The sequence below is a fragment of the Atheta coriaria genome, unplaced genomic scaffold (genome assembly GCF_025399875.1).
Source record: "Atheta coriaria isolate IRGN ID8LTWV9N9 unplaced genomic scaffold, Caltech_Dcor_3.1 hic_scaffold_3_pilon, whole genome shotgun sequence".
Taxonomy (NCBI): domain Eukaryota; kingdom Metazoa; phylum Arthropoda; class Insecta; order Coleoptera; family Staphylinidae; genus Dalotia; species Dalotia coriaria.
In genome coordinates this window covers 7,492,538-7,511,175 of record NW_027045445.1, presented here as the reverse complement: position 1 = coordinate 7,511,175, position 18,638 = coordinate 7,492,538, and the positions used below count along the sequence as shown (strand labels likewise).

Here is an 18,638-nt window from a genome sequence, read left to right as displayed (position 1 = left end):
GGATGCTGACAGGATGATTAATACAGTGTGTTACAAATTCAGGCACTTAAAATATTAACATTCAAGGATAATTCACAATTTAATTTTGTTTATTTTACGAGTTAAATACTTGTTTAATGTGAAAATTGTTGATTATTGATTTTAAATGTTATTTCTGGTTTATTGAGATATCTGGTTATGTTATGGGGTTGCTCTTGAATTGAATTGTTGAATAGGTAGCTATCGTCTGGACGTCTAGTCTAGTCGAGTAGTCGGTGGTGGCGGTGGCGGCTGGGAACAACGACCGTCTGCCATCATTACGCCAGCCAGCCGTTTTCCGCTTTCTCGGCGCGCATTTTCACTTTCCTTTCGCAGTCTCGGTGCGGCGCGACGTGCATCCGACGCAGTCACCCCTCAACGTCTCGGGATACCTTGATATACATCTGTAGACTACTAGCTTTCACTTTCATTTTCATTCATTTTTCTAGAGAAAAAAAAGTGAAACATTTTTTCTATTAACGTCATTTTTGTAAGAATTGAAGATAAGGATATTGTATTGTATTATTTGAAGGACAATATCCTTAGTATCTTTAGTAGGATATTGTTGTGAGTAAATCGGATTGATTTATCAATGGATACATTTTTTATTTTATGATTTGCTGGTATTTTACGCAATTTTGCACCTGTTCTTTAAGAAAAATGAGTTTTTTTGTATATTTTCGGCGTATGACAAAAAAAACTAGAATAAAATATTGTAAAAAATACAATGCATAAGAAGGATGTATAAGGATAATCGGAAATACCGTCAGGGAAAGAAAACAAACGTTGAAGCTTTTTTTTCGGGAATATATCCGCTGCGAGGTGAAAACAACTTACATAAACAAAACACAAGAAGGATTCGACTCTGAAACAGAGTTAGGACGAGAAAGGAATGAAAATTGAATGAAAACAGGAAGGAATTGTACGGAAATAAGGAAAAATGTTCCTAGGTTACAGTTGACTTGATGAAACCATAACTCTTGTTCGAGTGAAATTTATCACTTTATTTTCAATATTCCTGAAAGTTTTGTTTTTTTAATTTAAAAATGTTTAGGAAAAAAATTTCACTAAACCTTTGATTATTAAAAATATTATAATTCAAATTTCCAAGTCGCTTCGCTCGCGAATATCTAAAATAATGAAGTTGCTTCCGTACGCGTCTGTAGTCACAGAAGAAGTAACAATGAAGTAGAATGGCGGGAAGTTTAAAATGGCTGAAAGTATAGTCTATGGAAGTATAGTGTACAGTCTCCATAGTGTAGTCAATTGGATTTGATGTTGACGTAGCTGTGGGTAATACAGTGTGATAATACAGTGTGATGGTACTATAGTACTTAGGTTTGAGCGTCATTGCTGGAATGCTAGATGGCGTTAAAGTAGTCAAATAGCCAGATGCAGAGGTATTATTGGCTAAACTATTTCTTTATTTTATTTAAAAAATAATTTTTTTATTAAATAAAAAGTAGCCTATAACCTTTCGGGGACCACTAAGAATATGTGTACAAATTTTCATGATGATCTGTTTACTAGTTTTTGCGTGAAAGTGTAACAAACATCATATTAGTAGGGATATTCCTAAAAGTTTCTTTTTTTATTTTAAAAATTTTTAGAAAAAAATTTCCCTAAATTTTTATTCAGTCGACAAAATGATCTTTAATAATAAATCTTGATTATTAAAAAAAATTAAAATTCAAATTTTCCAAGTCAAACAAATAGATAACAATGAAATTTCAAGACTATTCATGATTCTCCAAACCGTTGAAATGTAAATATCTAAAACTGTAAATGTTAAAATCTGTACATCTTAAAGAAAATGCGTATTTCCTCTTGTTTGGAGATAAAGGGGGTGCATATTTGAGGAAACCCTAAATTTTCAGCCTTCAACTGCTTAAAAGATTTACTCGCCTCGCAGACACAGACAAAACACAGCCGCTGAACCCAAGAAAAAGGATTCCGCGCTGAATCCGACTTGATTAACTTAAAATTTATGCACTTTACGCTCTTATTTTTAACAAAGCACATCACAACCGAAAGTAATCACGAAGAAAATTAAATTAAACAAATGACTACAAAGTTTTTTCGTTATATTTCTAGGGGTGTATTATTCTTGATAAGACTTGGAAAAAATAACTAAACATGAGTAATGAACCTAGTGCCGCGGACAACTTCATAAATATGCGCATCGCGTGCTCGCAGCGAATTAAAAAAACGATTTATTATCGTGAATTAGCATGCAAATTGCTCGACCGAAAAAAAACACAACAAGAAAAATCATGTTGAAATTGAGCAACAACAAGGAAAAGGAATTTTCTTTGAGTGAGTGAGTAGTTGCTACGAGTATGAGAAATGGTGGAAAATTGGAGACGTCGTCACTTTTCATTTTTTCATTTGCTGATTTTCTTTCCCTGTTGGCATTTGAAGTTAGATTCTTATGTTTCATGTTTTCTTCTAATTTACGAAAAACATGAAACGCGTATGAGAAATCGCCCCGAAAAGGTTTGTTCTCTTAACTGGGATCATTTTTCATCCGGGCTAACGATGTAGATTTTTTTTATGATTTTGTGTGTTTGATTTTTTTTCCTGCGGGAAAGTCACGAGATGTGAACGTGCAAGTTTTGCTTCCATCTATTAGATAAATATACATCTGGCGGAAAATAATGAGGGGTGGGTATTATCCGCACTACCGAAGGGTGGAAAACTCCCGACCGAGGAGGAAACTTCTTGTTAGCACACCGGTTTGTAAATGAGCCAATCGTTAACGCAAATATTTGCCAACGTTTTAGGCCTGTGCGCCAATATTCAACGGTTTTCTTCAAAAAAAAAAAAAATGATTTTATCAATTGTTGTAAATTTAAATATTGATTTTAAGTTGAAACTGTTTGAAAACTTGATTAATGATTTTTAGGGGATGAAATGTACTTGTGCATTTGCAGCTGCAGCTGCGTGAAGCAATTTAAGTCTTTCTTTGAGGTGCCAAGTGCCAACTGCTACCGTACAACCTTTGTTATCCTCACAGCAACCCTCAACTTCCTTCCCCTCTGCTGCTGCTGAGAATTACGACGTTTACGTCGATTGCAATAGCGGCTGCACTGTTGCGTTTCTCCACTTTCACGGAGAAGTTTTACAGCTTATTATCTTGCATCGTGCGCAGTTGAGTCCTGCTTTTTGCAGGAGTAACCTAGGGGTTGTTGCTGCTAGTGCAACTGCTGTGAGGGTAATCATCAGGGTATCACCTTGCGATTGGTTGGTGCCTGATGCCAGGGACATTTGCATTCATGCTTCTGAAAATGTGGGGTGGGAGTGGGGGTAAGATTAGATGGAGATTAATGAAGGTGAATGTTAAGGTCTGCAAAGGGATGGAAAAGTTCCTTAGAGGACTAATTACGTTAATTGTAAATGTAAAGTAATAAGTTAGAGATGGGATAAGATGAATTCTTGAAATTTAGTATTTCGCGGTTTGAAAGGAATTTTTAATATTTTGAAGTTTCTAAGATGATTTAAAGTGTCCTTGAGAATGTCTAACTTAAGGGCCCTTTAATCCTTTGTCTGCACTTCCGTTTTGAGCTGACGTTTGCCGGTACTAAACATCAAAGCTGTCTCCTGGCATTTACTTGAATGTCCTTGAAAGTACTTTTAATTTGATTTCAATTTTCTACTTTTTTCTTTTGTTTTTCTTTTCCCATGTGTGCATAGTTCAAGTTCACATTCTATTATTAACCAAGGACGAATGAAACGAGGCTTATCTTTGATAGAATCACACCACGCCGTTCGGTTGATTGATTATATTTCAAAGCGTTTACAATGTTTGAAGTCGTGAAATGTCCGTATGCTGCACGTCCTTGAACTGCAAACTAATCTAGCCTATGTTTAAGGCTGATTAAACATTAAAAGAGGACGACTTGAATAATGTCGATCAAGGTCACGTCAACATTTGGACTATTTCAATCGATATTATGTGATTAATTAAATATTTACTTTGTTTTTAACGTCACAAAAACTATTTGTGTTTTTTCGAGTTTTGAAATAATAAATTTCAGTTTGAGGTGAACAGAGGTGAGGTTAGGACACCGCCATAAATATCCGACGCATGCAAGTTATGAACGCTTTGGACAGCAGCCAACAGATTGCGATCGCGTAGCTTTGCTGGTCAAACGACACCGTCGAAACATCGTCGATTGCCAAAAGTTAAATTTATCCCGTAAATTTTCAAATTTCCACATCGTACAAATTAGAAAACGAAAACAGATTGTCAAAACCTCAAAATATATTCAAATATTTACAAATTACGTTTTAAATTAAATTTAAACGGAAACCGAAGATTATTTCGTGTGATGCCTGTACGTGCTGATATTATCATGATGGCGATGGACGATGACGTTGTGATGGGCCGATGGCGTCGTAGATCGCGCTCCGGTTTGCTTTACGACGGCGGCAGACGACGCCACGCCGCCTCCACGTCGCATTACGCATCGCATTACTGCTGCTTAGCCGTGCAGCGAGGGAGGGTGGCGCGTCGGCTTTAAGCGCTTAGGCTTATACTTTACGGTCTTAGTCGGTCATAGTCCAATGAAATTCCGCCATCTTCATCTTCGGGTTTTCTTCGGCCTCTGTGCGTTTTTCTGAAGGGTGACAGACACAACGACGACTGCGGTAGTAAAAACGCTTTTTTACGACGCAGGCATTCTCTGCTGCTTCTGGTGATAAGCAGACAAGAAGAGATTGGCGGAAATGACGTAGGCAGCCAGCGAAGCGGCAAGCAAGCGACTTCATAACTTTGACTTCGTTTAGTTTAGGCTTTTATGGCTATCTGTTTATTGCGAATGATAATGATAATAAAAACAACTCATCTTGTATATGATATTAATTGTGTTCCTTTTACAGAATGGAAGAAACTGTGCGTTCAATGCTGGTGTATAAGAAACAAGCCGAGTTGCTGAAACAAGAGAAGACTTCATTGACTATTGCCTTTGAGGTAAGAAGAAATAATTTAAAAAACAGATTTAAAAAATGCGATTTTTGAATTTTTTGAGGTTAGAATTTTTTTTATCTATATATATATATATAAATGAATTGCTGTTCGTTAGTCTCGCTAAAACTCGAGAACGGCTGAACGGATTTATCTTATCTTGGTCTTGAATTATTCGTGGAGGTCTAGGGAAGGTTTAAAAGGTGAGAAAAATTCGAATAATTGCCGGGAAAATCCTCAAAACAGCTCTTTTCTATAGAATAAAATTTGACATTGAGATTCAATCATAGTTATAGTTAAATAGTTGAATTCGAGATGGCGCGCTGAAGTGCATTATTGACAAAACTTTATATGCATAATTTCTTTAAATTATAATTGCTAATCTTATTGATAGAATTGACTCTTACTACGAGTATGTCTAGAACAAGAGAGTAAAAACGAATTACATTTTTATTAAACACTGCCGGAACGAAGTCGCGGGCAACAGCTAGTTTGAAATAAAACACCTCGCAATATAAAAGTCGCATTAAATTTTAACGCGCCCCGCACGCATCGAGCAATAAACGCGTACATAAATTAGTCCATCCCATTTGGATATATTTGTCTCTGTGAAATTTACAACCCTCGTATCTTTTGTTCGTTTGTTTCGTTTCGGTTCAGTATTTTGTTTTGATTGCGTTTGTTTTTGTCTGTATGTGCCGGTCTGATTTGTGCAATTCATGATTGCGTCCTGCGCGCGAGAATTTAATTAGTTCCCAAAGGTTACCATGGTCGAATCCATAAAGAATGCCTTTGTGTCCCACTGGCAAATTCTACTGGCGCATTTTACTAAAAAAATAAAACGAAATTTCGAATTAATTTGTGTTGTGAGCTATTTGCACAGTTGGTTGCCTATGCTTATGTTTTATTCACAGTTAGTTATTTGCGCTGCGTATTTAGTTTCTCACCTTTGAATATTCCGAAACAATATCCATTACATTGTGCGCCGTAATGGCGTCCCGTGTCCCGAGCGAAAGTTCTCAATTTCCTCCTAGTTGTTGCCAACCCTCTACCGATTAACATGGCGTTCCATGCGCCAGATGTACGCGTACACACAACTTATCACTCTAAACAACTCTCGAATTCTAACACAACTTGTGTAGTTGTTACATGTTGTTACATGCAACCCAACATACACTCCGACTGTATGGTATAACCTAACTTTTGTGCTTAACCCTTATTTAAATCCTCTTAGTTTAGTTTTTCTTTGTTACTAACCTAAATTCTTGGATTGTATTTTGTTTTCTATCCTGGGTTGTTTGCCGGACTAACCCTAATAGATGATAATAGAGAGGTGCGTGCGAGCGCGAGATTATTAGGCTACCCAATAGGCAAACAAACACGCAACCTAATGAAACAAACGACAAGCGTAAAGCCGCGAGGGTTTCCAGAAGCAGATTGATCGGCGAATTGGGCTGGCAAATTAATTAACCGTGCACATGTGTCGAAAATGAAAGCATTACGCAAACATTAATCTCGTTAATTAAACGTCGCTCCGAAATATTTGGAGACTCTTCATTTTTCATTTTCTGACCCACTAGCAAAGTTATTTTTTGTTGCCGCCTGATGAAAACGCACGGATGGTGTGTTTTACGATGCGATATGGAAAAAATGAAATTGTATTCAGCAACCCCCCGCGTTGGCTGGACTTTGTGCTTTTTTGTTTTTGGCTTGTTTTCACTAATGGCGGAATAATTTGATTAACAGCGCGCCGAAAAGCGCACAAAGTGGGGAATTGCGTAGCGAGCGCGCGCTTGAAGATTGAAAGTCATCAAGCATGAAGCGAAGAACAATGAAAACGCTTTATTAAACAAATTAAAAGTTAGAAACTTTTAGAGATACGCTTAAAACTCAGCTTTTGTGTATTTGTGCATTGGGTTGCCTACAACTTGCTAGTTTGCATGTAATTGTTTGCATTCAGTAGGAAAAAAAAACGATTCATTGCATTGTGTGCATACAAAATGAAAACTTAATTAAATTACACGAAAGCCATCAAACGACTAATAATACCCGCGTTCCTAGCTGTAATCAAGTAATCAGAGCGACGGCGTGCGGCGCTCTTCAATGCGCTTGAATTTCAATGGAAGCCACGATAATTCCATTGCTATTCGCTTTCGACGTTAATAACATTCCCAAACACCGAATTCACAGCCCACGCTAACGAACGCCCACAATGTCGAAATTGCAATATTCGGTTTAATATTGAATATCAATCATGAATTTGTCTCGTGTGCTTTCAGAATCGTTGCCAGCAATATCAAAACACAATTCAGCGACTTAATCAAGAGATCTTCGCGTTGCGCCAGCAGGTGGAGAACGCGACGAATTTTAAATCCGACAGTGCGCAGGCCTTACTTCTACAGAAACATGTCGACGAATCACGTAGACAATACGAACGATGCTTGGATGATGTTGCGAATCAAGTTGTACGCGCATTAGTAACACAAAAAGTAAGTTAAAAAAGTTTTTGGTTTTTTTTTAAATAAATTAATGAATTTTGTTGTATTTAGGGCTTAAAAGAAGAAGTGTGTTCGTTAAACGCACGAATTATCGATCTTGAAGCACAGAATTCTACATTGGGCGCCATGTTGGTGCAACAGTTTGCTTCAACTCATGCGGAGACAATTCCGATGATGGACAACGAGGAACAGACTCAATCACGCCTGGGTTTGGAACCTCTTTCGCTTAGTTCATTGGTTTCCCGACAGGAGGAAGATAATACTTCAGCGGATGTTTCACCGCTGATGAAAAGCAAAAGCAGTGTCTCTTTGAAACACTGCAATTCTTTTAATTCGGAGATTCTTGATGTGAATTTGACCAACAATACAACTACGTCGCCGAATGTTACTATTACACCCGAATTCAATGATTGTGATAAACTCTGCCGCTTGCAGAAAATTGAACGGCATTTGTCTGCTGGATCTGAACTTTTAGGTTAGTAATCGTGGGTTTGTAATTGAGGTTATGTTATATTATGTTATTGTTGTTTTATTACAGACTCAAGATTATCTTTAGAAGATAAGAAACGCCATCAAGTGCTAACGAAGCTCTGGACTGAATTGAAAGGCTCCGAAGTGACGCCGAAGCGTTTAATAGAAGCACTCTCCGCCGTAGACTCCGCCCTCTGGGTACCACCGCAACGCCCTGTTTCCCTCAACCTGCAACTGCCCATCCTACAATCCGGGAAGTACCGACGCACACGCCCTGTTTTAGTGCAGACGGTTTCCAAGAGTGAAGAAACCGAAGAGACTGTTGAAACCGGAAACGAATCACCCGAGAGCGGCAACCGCGACGAGGGCTACTCTACGATGTCCTCTGATGTACAAGCAGAGGTATCACGTGGTAATGGTGATACTGTCACGCGCACCACCGTTCCCTTGGAGGAACTCAAGGAGGCTACCGATGAGACGGACAACAATGGCGAACCGGACGTCTTCTACATTCCCATCAATTTATTAAATCTAAAGCCACGTAATAGCTTCCCGCCGGGTAAGGACTTCCTGCCTTTTCAACACATCATGCGCAGCTTCAGCGACTCGCATTTGTGTATTAAAATTACCACGGCGCCGAGCCCCAGTTGCTATACCTTCAGCAGTCCGATATCCAGTAGTCCTAGTATTTTGGTTGTTGATATCACGGATCGTAACCTCAATCGTAATCCGCTTAGACGGGCTAAAGCAACATCTACGCTTGCGGCGCCCTCTGCCGGCAGTGAGGAAACAAAATCACCGCAATCGTGGAGCAGCAGCGTCGATGACCGAGTGGAATGTTCAACGTTTGATGCGGATTACATTCAACATTGGTTGCGATTGGATGATACAAGGTCTACTTTACAGCAGCAACATAGAGATTTGTTTGAGTTGGAGTATGACAAGACGGAGCTGGAGGATTGGAGTTTGAGTTTGTCAAATGAAGATCTCAGAGAGCAGCAGTGGCAAGTTAAACATGGAACTGCAGTTACGCCAGGACAGTATTCCCTGTCGACTTTGCCGAGTATTCAGGAGAATAACGCGTTGGAATTGGAAGAAGATGCTAGTGAATGCCTCTGGAATAGTTCCAGTTACATGGTTGATCATGAGGGACACGAGATTGTTACGCTATTGATGGACGCGTCGCCGGAGTGCCAAAAATGGCCGTACGCGGTGAATTACCAACTGAATGTGAATACTTCACCGGATAATAGCTGGTCCAGCGGGGGTAGTGATTGTTATCAACCAGAAACTTGTTCGAAAAGAAGTTCGGCTGCGTTGAGTGGATGTAGCGATGATACTGGAGAGCTTCCTTTGATCGGGACTGATTTTACTAGAGATTTCTACAGGTTTGTGTTTTTTTACATAATATACCTATACAACTAGCGCCACTGATATTGGTGGTGATTTTCTGTACTAGTTTGAATTGACGGCAATGTAAAACTGATAGTTTAATGTTTTATTCACGTTTGATTTTAGATTGGTAAAGTTTGAAAGCACAAAGAGCTTGGCGTCAACGTCGTCTCGCAGCGTGGGCGGCGCGCTCTCCGAGAACGGCGAGCGTGAAGCCGCGCTCCAAAATGTTCTGACCTTCATCGCCGAACAACAAAAGTACGCGCAGAATCGCGAATCGCCAACTTCCACGGACCTCACCAAAGAGTTCAACATTGAGGCACCTGCGCAAATGCTAGACGAAACTAAAGTGTCTCCGATATCATCCACCCAGTCTTCCATACCACCTGAACCTTCAAACACCTGCCTTAATCCACCCGACGAACTCCTCAACGCCGAAGAAACAAATGAAGGAAATTACGTGACATTGAAACAACTCTCCGAGTTAAAAATTGGGCGCGTATTAGAAGAGAAAATCACATACGCTGAGGAAGTTTGTCTTGTAACGCCGCTTGAGGGCGAAAGTGAGAACTGCAGCCATATTAATGCGGTGCCCGTTGATATCTGCGCCAGTGAGGTGACAACTGTTGAAGAAGTCAAATCGCTGAATGAATCATTCACTTCCAGTGTAAGTACACCTGACACGATTGTATCAAAGATTCCACTGCGGAGAAAGAGTAAGATTCCGGTGTCACCGGCGAAAACTGCTCAGAGTGTTGCCAAGCTGACCAAATCGAAGATTCCGCATCGGACTGGCAGCCGAAACGGATCACCTTCGCATGTTGCTAATACTTCAACAAACAATGTTAGTACTAACAGTAATGCAAGCATTATCGATGGGCCTCCACATAGAGCGATGAGTTTTCATGAGCGAGCGACAAGTAAGGATGTTATTGATGAATTAAACAGAATGATTCGCAATGGAGATGAGAACAGTCAAGATAGTCAGGAGAGTTTAGACGTTGTGCGCAATTTAGATGAAGGGTGCATGCCAACTGGCTGGGTACATGTCGAACGAAATGTTGACTTGAACGATCCCAAAGTAAGCTCGAATCACTTTTTATTATTCTTTAATTTCTTAATATTTTTTGTTTTGATTTCAGGCACGTGCAAGTCTTCTAGACGTGATGATGGCGTCCGTTTCGTCTGATTCCTCACCATCGAGTTCGTGCGGTGGTAGCGTCAGTAGTGAATCAATGGAGGAACAACTGGACTATGGGCAACTGCACAAAATCCATCGCTACCATCGCCAAAAGAAAGGTAACCTTAGTAATCATTTGTTTTCTTGTTATCTTTCACTTGCCACACAACGCATATTCACTTTTAAGTTCTCCTTCTTTCATTTCCTATCATCTGTTGACTTGATGTTGGTTTTCATCGTGTACATCATCCTTTCGAAGCATGTTTCATGTAGTTACATACACCTAGAGTAGTGACATCTAATGAAGCAAAATGACCAACCAACCAAATTGTATCAAATCGTTCAGCCCTTCGAAAATGTAGTCTCTTAATGTCTATCTATCCTTATCAGACAGTTATTGTCATACCTTGATCCTTAGAAATTCGAAATTTTATTTTATGTTTTATGTTACAATATATTGGTGAAAGTTTCTATTTTTTTTATTTTTAAACTTCTTAATGCTTCTCTTGTGCTGAACAATTTGCTATACAATGATTGGTTTTTCAAGCTTCCACATCAACTGCTCACACATCAGCATCGGCACCTTGCACACCGATCACGGAAACGGCCGTGTAAAACCGGCGGCCATTTGCATTCATTCCACTGAAAGCGTGTGCAGTGGAGGCTTGCTGCGATAATAACAGGAGGTGTGTGTAATTGCAGCCCATGCGACACGTCCAGAATTGGCTGTGGTCCGCGCCAGCGCACCGCTCTACCGCCCCTCGATCATCGGCCGGCCAGATTTCTTCGTGCGTTACGGCGATAAAGAAAAGGAAGCAGTGGCATCTTTTGATTTTTTGGACGACATCTGTACTTCGGGGAACGTATCCGAGTGCAACGTGGATGAATAAAACTTTTGATGAGAATCTAAAAGCAAATGGCGCTAGTTGTACAAAGATGTAACAATAATTCGTATACTAACTTATAAACTTATCCCTGCGACCAGGTGCGACTGCTGATATATATATTTAAAACTTACTTAAAGCAAAGTATTGAGACTCGCGATGCGCAGACGAAATAATTTAACACTTATGATTTACACTTTATTTATTATTTATGCGATAATGTTAAATGTTGTACATATATTAGTGATCGGCGTTCCACTGTCAAAGCGTAATCAATAAAATTTGACCGAAGACTGTACATAGGGTGCATGGAATGCCTCGAATTATTGTAAATTATGAGGTGGTGAAAAATGGCAAAACAAAAACATACAAAAAACAAGTTGAAGTTGAAGTAGTCACTCCTTTTGTGATATTCTGATTCTTTCTAACAAAACGTTACGCTGGAAGGAAGAAACCAGAAGTACTATTATTAATTATTACTTGTACTTACTACATATTATTAAATATTTCTAGAAAACGCGATGCGAGTAATCACACATTCAAACGTGCAGAAATTTTCAAATCAAAACCAGCAATTTGATGATCATATATGTGAAGTGCATTGCAATGCATTTTAGTGATTTGTGATACAATTTGATGATAATTCTAATTTTGTTGTTGGTTTGGTGATTGGTTGACTAATAGCCAATCACAGAATCCAGAATGTAATCAATGTGTGACACACGTTTTCTCTCCAAGCGACTACAGTATTTAAAGTCTTTTAAAGTCTTCTCCTCTCCTCTTTAACACTTTAATAAGGCATCCTAAAACATACTACTACTACCTACTAATTGTAGAAATATTTTGACAACTATAAGACGTGTCAAGAACATGCTATGACTATGACAATTATGATTACACACAAACATACTACATACTACTACAGATTTCGTAGCGAGAACTGAAACAATATAGCAACAATAGAAACAATAGCGAGGAATTAATAAAGTAGCCGTAGCGTATATTGGAGACGCGTCAAAGCGATAAAATGAATAATAATAATAATAATATTAATAAAGAATAAATACAATACAATATGATACAAGTGTGAAATGATTGTGACTTTGGTGAAACTTGGTCAAATGTGAACATTTGTGAATGTACATTAATTAGGTGTGTAGAGTGTATTTTTATATAGGCTTATCACTTAATATATATATGAATATTAATATATATATATTATATTTAGTACAAAGAAATAGTGAAATAACTGAGGAGTTTATTGTTGTTGTGCCTATTTTATCCTTTATCCAATTAAACCTCAAATATTCATTTAAATAACTTGTTGCATAAAAACAAATAGATTATAAATTAACATCTTGCGTTTCTAATGTTATTTAACAATATTAATCGTTAAAAACTTCTTTCTGAAAGAAAATACAAGTAAATTCGCTTTGATAGACTAAAATGAAATCAAAAAGTAAGTGTAATTGATTTGATTGGATTTTAATTGTTTTCTTAGTGTCAAATACTCAGCAGGGATGTAGAAACTTATTTTCTTTTCGTTTTATTTTATTTTATATGCGTGTAGTGCATCTTCTCATTCATTATCATCCCCGCTCCTCGTGTTTTGTGCCTGTTCTGGTGGTGGTGGCGACAGCAGAGTATCGCCGACGTGCTCTCATCTCATCATTTAACAAGTGCGCGTCTACGCTAAAGGGTGAATCCTTTTAACAACTCGACAATCAACAAAATTCAAACGTTTTTTAATACCACGGTATAAATAAGCAATATTTAATTGACATCACCAACAAATTAATGAAATAACAAGAAAAAATCAAGAAATTACGAAGAAACAAACAAAAATGTTTGGAATTGAGGTGAATTTCTGGATCATTTGTTGCTTCACATTGGTTTTTCACGTAGATGGTAAGCAACTAGACTTTTATATTATTTTAAATTTATAGAAAACGTAAAATTAGAAGTATAAAATAACATAAAATGTATTTTACTATTTTTTACCTTTTTTATTTATTTGAATTTTGCATGTTTGTTTACATTTACATGTAGTTAGACTGCAAGTTGTTTACATTTTTTGCAAAATCAACATTTGTCTACTTGTTTATTGCAGTTTTACATTCTATAAAATTATATTTACCGACAGGAATTTGCGTTCTTGTAGATAAACGTTGTTTACTTTAAATTTTGCATGCTTCAACTTGTATGTTGGTCAAGTCTATAAATATACTCTTCCTCCCCTAACTTCATGACCTCATGTGTAAGCGATTTAGTGCTAATTCAAAATTTCATGCACTATTTAAACCACCGTAACTATTAAACCAAGTTTTAAATCAAAATAAAATAAAAACTTAACGTTGAAATCGTTAATAAAGCGCATTTCCGCTTTCCGCAAGCCAGTTGATTTGATAAGCTCCAGATAAATGTGATCTTTGAATGTTGAATGCAACGCTTCTGTTGCGTTCAGATTGAGATCGCGTTTGCTTCGGGATAGGGCAGGATAAGGCAGGACTGGCTGGGTCGCGGTGTTTGGGGTGGTCGGGGCGATCGATATTGCCTGGAATTTAGCGAGAGAGCTCGTTGCAAAGCGTGAGCGTAAAACTGAGTGCAACGAGCACGATGTGGGGTGGAAATTCACGGCGTAGATAGCGGATGCGAGGGTAAATGAAACCGTTTCACATCTACGTGAAAGAAAACGTCTCTGGATATAGTTACGGGACATGTGGAAAGAATCTTTGGGTAATAACAAAATCAACAAGTAGTAAAAGAACTAAAAATAACAGTCTATTATTGAAGGAGATCAAAAATCTAAAATAAATTTAATTGATTGAATAAGAATTGAATTCTAATAGAATCCACCTTTACTTTATTTCCTTCTTCTTTTGTTTTATACTTGTAAAGCAATTGAATCAATGCAACCCATTTAACATTTTCTTTGTAATTTTTCTTTTTACAGATATAAACGCACACAATCTCTCTTGTTATCAATGCACACGTCAAGCAAACATCGAATGTGAACCACACGAACTAAAACAATGTCCGCCAACTGCGGATCGTTGCGTTACGCATATCATGAAAGACCGTAAGTCTCAATTGCCTGCAAAGTTGAAATCAATTCATTAATGATTATTTATTTATTTAGGACAAGATGGGTTTAAGATCTCACGAGAATGCGGAATCGGCCCGTGCACGTTCCGTGACTTGATGGTAATCAAAGGTCTTGGCCTAGACAACTGTGACCGCAGTCGAGACGAATATTTCTGCATCCTCTGCTGTCCCGAAAATGGATGCAACAAAGACCACGCCGGCAGTGTGAAACCACTCTTTCTGATGCAGTTACTAAGTTTTATCGTTGTTATGATATTTATTAAATAAAATCAGCAATAATATCAATCTAGGAAATGCACAAACATTTTTTAAACATTTTAAAGAATGTCCAACACAATTATTTGAATCTACACTAACTTTTCACAATACATTGTTATTTATCAAATGAAAATATTGATATCACTGTAACTAAAACTAAAAACTTTTCAAATAAACTTGTTCAAGTTGTGCTATATGCAACCTAGTATACACGTCACGCGTGCCCGATAGATGGCGCCTGTGCGCAAGCACAAAATTCCAATAATCATATGATCAACACACAGCCGTGTTCGACTTCATGTGACAATCGCGCATCGCCCTAGAATCGCAGCGCAAGTTTTCAGTGTTTTCCAGTAAAACCTCATCGCCACCAAGATGCGCTACGCATTGGGCTATAGCTTCGTGGGCACGGCCACCGCCACCATCACCGTGCTGACGCTTTACCACGTCTTCACCGGCAAGGGCGAGCGCATCAGCTTGGCCTGGTTCCTCACTGAAACATCCCCTCACATGTGGGCAGTCATCGGCATCGGCTTAGCCGTCTCCCTGTCCGTCGTCGGCGCTGCCCTCGGTATCCACACCACAGGCGTGAGCATCATCGGCGGTGGTGTGAAAGCACCTCGCATTAAGACCAAGAATTTGATCTCAGTCATCTTCTGTGAAGCTGTGGCCATTTACGGATTGATTACAGCCATTGTACTCTCCGGATACCTGGAAGACTTCACCTGGGACAAGGTGAATTATGATGACTCCCTGAAGGGCAAGAACTGGCTGGCTGGATATTTGATGTTTGGCGCTGGCGTTGCAGTGGGTTTGGTCAATCTGTTCTGTGGTATGGCTGTTGGCATTGTGGGATCAGGTGCAGCTTTGGCAGATGCCGCCAATTCGGCTCTATTCGTGAAAATCTTGATTGTGGAGATTTTCGGCAGTGCCATTGGATTGTTTGGCTTGATTGTTGGTATTTATATGGTATCAAAAGTAACAATGGGTGACAAGTCACATTAAATCATCGAGAGTGTTGCAAATGTTTCATTCCTACTTACATGCAATGTAGTACTCAGTTGTATGATGCATATTTATGCGGAAATTTCATGTACATTTTATTTAGTTTGTAGGTAGTCACGTAATATAAAACAGAATCCTTCTTTTAATGATGTATCAGATCAAGCATTCAACTTGTTACTCATGTGACATATTATGTTACAAACCAATTCACAAAAAAATGTAAATGAAAGTATTGTACAGATTATAAGTTTTAAAACACAGTAAATGTTAATACTGAACCAGATAAGTGTTTTTTACTCATGTCCCATCTTGAAACTTATAATTCTGCACATATTACATAATAACAGACATGCATATATCTAAAATTGATCCACATTTTATTTTTTTACAGAATGCATGAGATTTAACCAGGACAACACTGACATTGGACATTTTAAATAAATACACACATTTCGTACATCTCTGTTCACAGGACAAATGGCATTGAAATGTTTGCACATGTGAATCAAACAGGAATGACACAGCAAGCACAAAATAATTTAAGATGAAGGTGTTTGTTTCTAACCTAAAGTGAAGGCCCCCTTTGGACGCATCAATACTTGTCCCTGATGGATGTCAGCTTCAGCGACTGCAAGGTGGGCAAGGAGGACAACTACGTGGGCAGGGACATCCGGGAATGATGGGGCATCCGTAGCTGATGGTGCACTCCACCGGCACGCTGCAGTTCATAGGCACGTAGTATTCCACTGGCACGTAGCACTGCGATGGAGTGTAGTAACAGTAATTAAAGCAGGGCGAAGCAGGGGGGCAGCAGTCTCCCATCTTGTCAGCGGGTACCCTCAGAAGAAAACAGGCGCCGGAAGATTGTGGGGGCTTAGAACTATTGGAATTTTGAAGCTCTACGAGCGATTGGGCTCAAAAGCAAATTATTATAAGTCAGTGTATCGCTCAATTTCAAAACGGAAACTGATTGTTTGTAGCAAATCATACACAGTATTTGGCTTAGTAACTCAATTTTGTTTTGGGTTACTTGATTTTGAATGTGTTCAAACAATAGCATCACATTTAATTTGTTCTACTATCAGAATCCGAGAACAGAATTAAAAATTTCTAATTATTACATAAGCTGCATTTACTGAAAAATATTTTGTCATAAAAAAAGGCAAAACATTTCTCTTTTTATGCCCTAAATGAAATTTTTAAATTCTGTTTTCGGATTCTGGTAGATAATGTAAATCTACATTGATTATTTTAGTAACTTTTTTTTCTAATGTTAATCGTTTAGGCCCTATTTGTAGTTTTAATAATAAAAATGATTTTTACATGCCAATAGGGCTTTAATTTATAGTTGTGTTACTTGTTTCCCATTAAGAATTTAATTTACTTTCAGAATCCGAGAACAGAATTGGAAAATTCCAATTATTACAGAAACTGCATATGCTGAAAAAAGATTTCGTCATAAAAAAGGCAAAAGATTTCTCTTTTTTATGTCGAATTCAATGTTCATTCAAATTTGTAAATAGGGCCTAAATGGTTGATGATAGCACAAAAAGTTACTAAAATAATTGATGTAGAATTACATTATCTATCAAAATCCGAAAACAGAATTCAAAAATTCCAACTTTTAATTTTCAACATAAAAAAGAGAAATCTTTTGCCATTTTTTTAATAAAATCTTTTCTTTAAATATTTTTTGTGCCATTTTCATCATTTTTCAATAAGGATACCATCTGGTTGAGAATTTTTCAAGGATCATGAATATGAAGTTCTTTTTCTTCTAGCTCATTTAGTTGTCGAGATAATTACGATTTAATCTTCTACTTAGGAATGTTAAAAAGTAAAAATTAGAATTTTTGAATTCTGTTTTCGGATTCTGATAGACAATTTAGTTCTGCATCGATTATTTAAGTAACTTTTTTTGCTTACGTTAACCGTTTAGGCCCTATTTCCAATTTTATTAAAACATGTGCATGCCGTCGGAATAGTCTAATTTAGAAGATTAAAATAGTAATTATCTCGACAACTAAGAGGGCTAGCCAAGAAAGAACTACATATTCTTAATCCTTGAAAAATTCTCAATAAGATGGCATCCTTATTGAAAAATGATGAAAATGGCACAAAAAATTTTTAACGAAAAGATTTTGTTATAAAAAAGGCAAAAGATTTCTCTTTTTTATGTTGAAAATTAAAAGTTGGAATTTTTGAATTCTGTTTTCGGATTCTGATAGACAATTTAATTCTACATCGATTATTTTAGTAACTTTTTGTGCTACTATCAACCGATTAGGCCCTATTTACAAATTTGAATGAAAATTGAATTCGACATAAAAAAGAGAAATCTTTTGCCTTTTTTATGACGAAATCTTTTATTTCAGCAAATGCAGCTTCTGTAATAATTGGAATTTTCCAATTCTGTTTTCGGTTACTGAAAGTAAATTAAATTTTGAATCAGAAACCATTAACACAATTGTAAATTAAGGCCCAATTGACAGATAAAAACCATTTTTTTCATTAATTTGCAAATAAAGCCTAAATGGTTAATGTTAGGAAAATAATTACTTCAATTGTCGATATAGCACCAACCAACCTATCTTTCAGAATCTGATAACCGAATTTAAAATGTTCAATATAACCGATGCATTTGCTGAATAAAGATTTTTAAACATTTATTTTACCCGCCATTACTAGTTACCGCCTCTTGTATTTACTTACCTCCTCACCCTTTCTGCGATCCGAATATCAAAACCTGAGTTTCGACTGTTTCGAGTCCAAATTTTGTGTCATTTTGCCTCTCAGAGTCGACAAAATAAAGATTGAATATTAGGATCGCAGAAAGTTGAGGAGGCTGATAAAGTTTTCGC

At 37.6% G+C, this 18,638-nt stretch overlaps 4 protein-coding genes across 7 annotated transcripts in view; 3 read left to right on the top strand and 1 right to left on the bottom strand.

Annotated features, from left to right (window-relative positions):
* LOC135803873 (uncharacterized) overlaps positions 1-12,658 on the top strand; it is a 65,447-nt gene extending 52,789 nt beyond the window's left edge. For 3 of the 4 annotated variants that reach the window (XM_065317589.1, XM_065317592.1, XM_065317591.1), the window contains 7 exons: positions 4,900-4,990; positions 7,264-7,473; positions 7,534-7,957; positions 8,021-9,341; positions 9,472-10,426; positions 10,488-10,644; positions 11,228-12,658. In XM_065317589.1, the coding sequence (XP_065173661.1) occupies positions 4,900-4,990; positions 7,264-7,473; positions 7,534-7,957; positions 8,021-9,341; positions 9,472-10,426; positions 10,488-10,644; positions 11,228-11,415 (3,346 nt within the window). In that variant the 3' untranslated portion in view covers positions 11,416-12,658. Of the gene's footprint in view, positions 1-4,899; positions 4,991-7,263; positions 7,474-7,533; positions 7,958-8,020; positions 9,342-9,471; positions 10,427-10,487; positions 10,645-11,072 lie in introns of all 4 variants that reach the window. The other variant, XM_065317590.1, reaches the window with a different exon arrangement.
* LOC135789836 (xaa-Pro dipeptidase-like) overlaps positions 1-18,638 on the bottom strand; it is a 108,288-nt gene that overhangs the window by 81,780 nt on the left and 7,870 nt on the right. The window lies entirely within an intron of this gene.
* Positions 13,895-14,968, top strand: LOC135804307 (uncharacterized). Its single transcript, XM_065318139.1, has 3 exons — positions 13,895-14,145; positions 14,363-14,488; positions 14,549-14,968. Exons 1-3 carry the CDS (start codon positions 14,127-14,129, stop codon positions 14,779-14,781), a joined length of 378 nt encoding a protein of 125 aa, XP_065174211.1. The 5' UTR covers positions 13,895-14,126; the 3' UTR covers positions 14,782-14,968.
* LOC135804306 (V-type proton ATPase 21 kDa proteolipid subunit c''-like) lies at positions 15,032-16,063 on the top strand. The gene has a single exon (XM_065318138.1). It carries the CDS (start codon positions 15,148-15,150, stop codon positions 15,775-15,777), a length of 630 nt encoding a protein of 209 aa, XP_065174210.1. The 5' UTR covers positions 15,032-15,147; the 3' UTR covers positions 15,778-16,063.

What these genes read in the sequence shown, in the direction of transcription:
- LOC135804307 (XM_065318139.1), top strand. An exon ending in TACGCATATCATGAAAGACC is followed by an intron (nt 14,489 to 14,548) that starts GTAAGTCTCAAT and finishes TTATTTATTTAG; the next exon opens with GACAAGATGGGTTTAAGATC.
- LOC135804306 (XM_065318138.1), top strand. Translation starts at nt 15,148, where the DNA reads ATGCGCTACGCATTGGGCTATAGCTTCGTGGGCACGGCCACCGCCACC.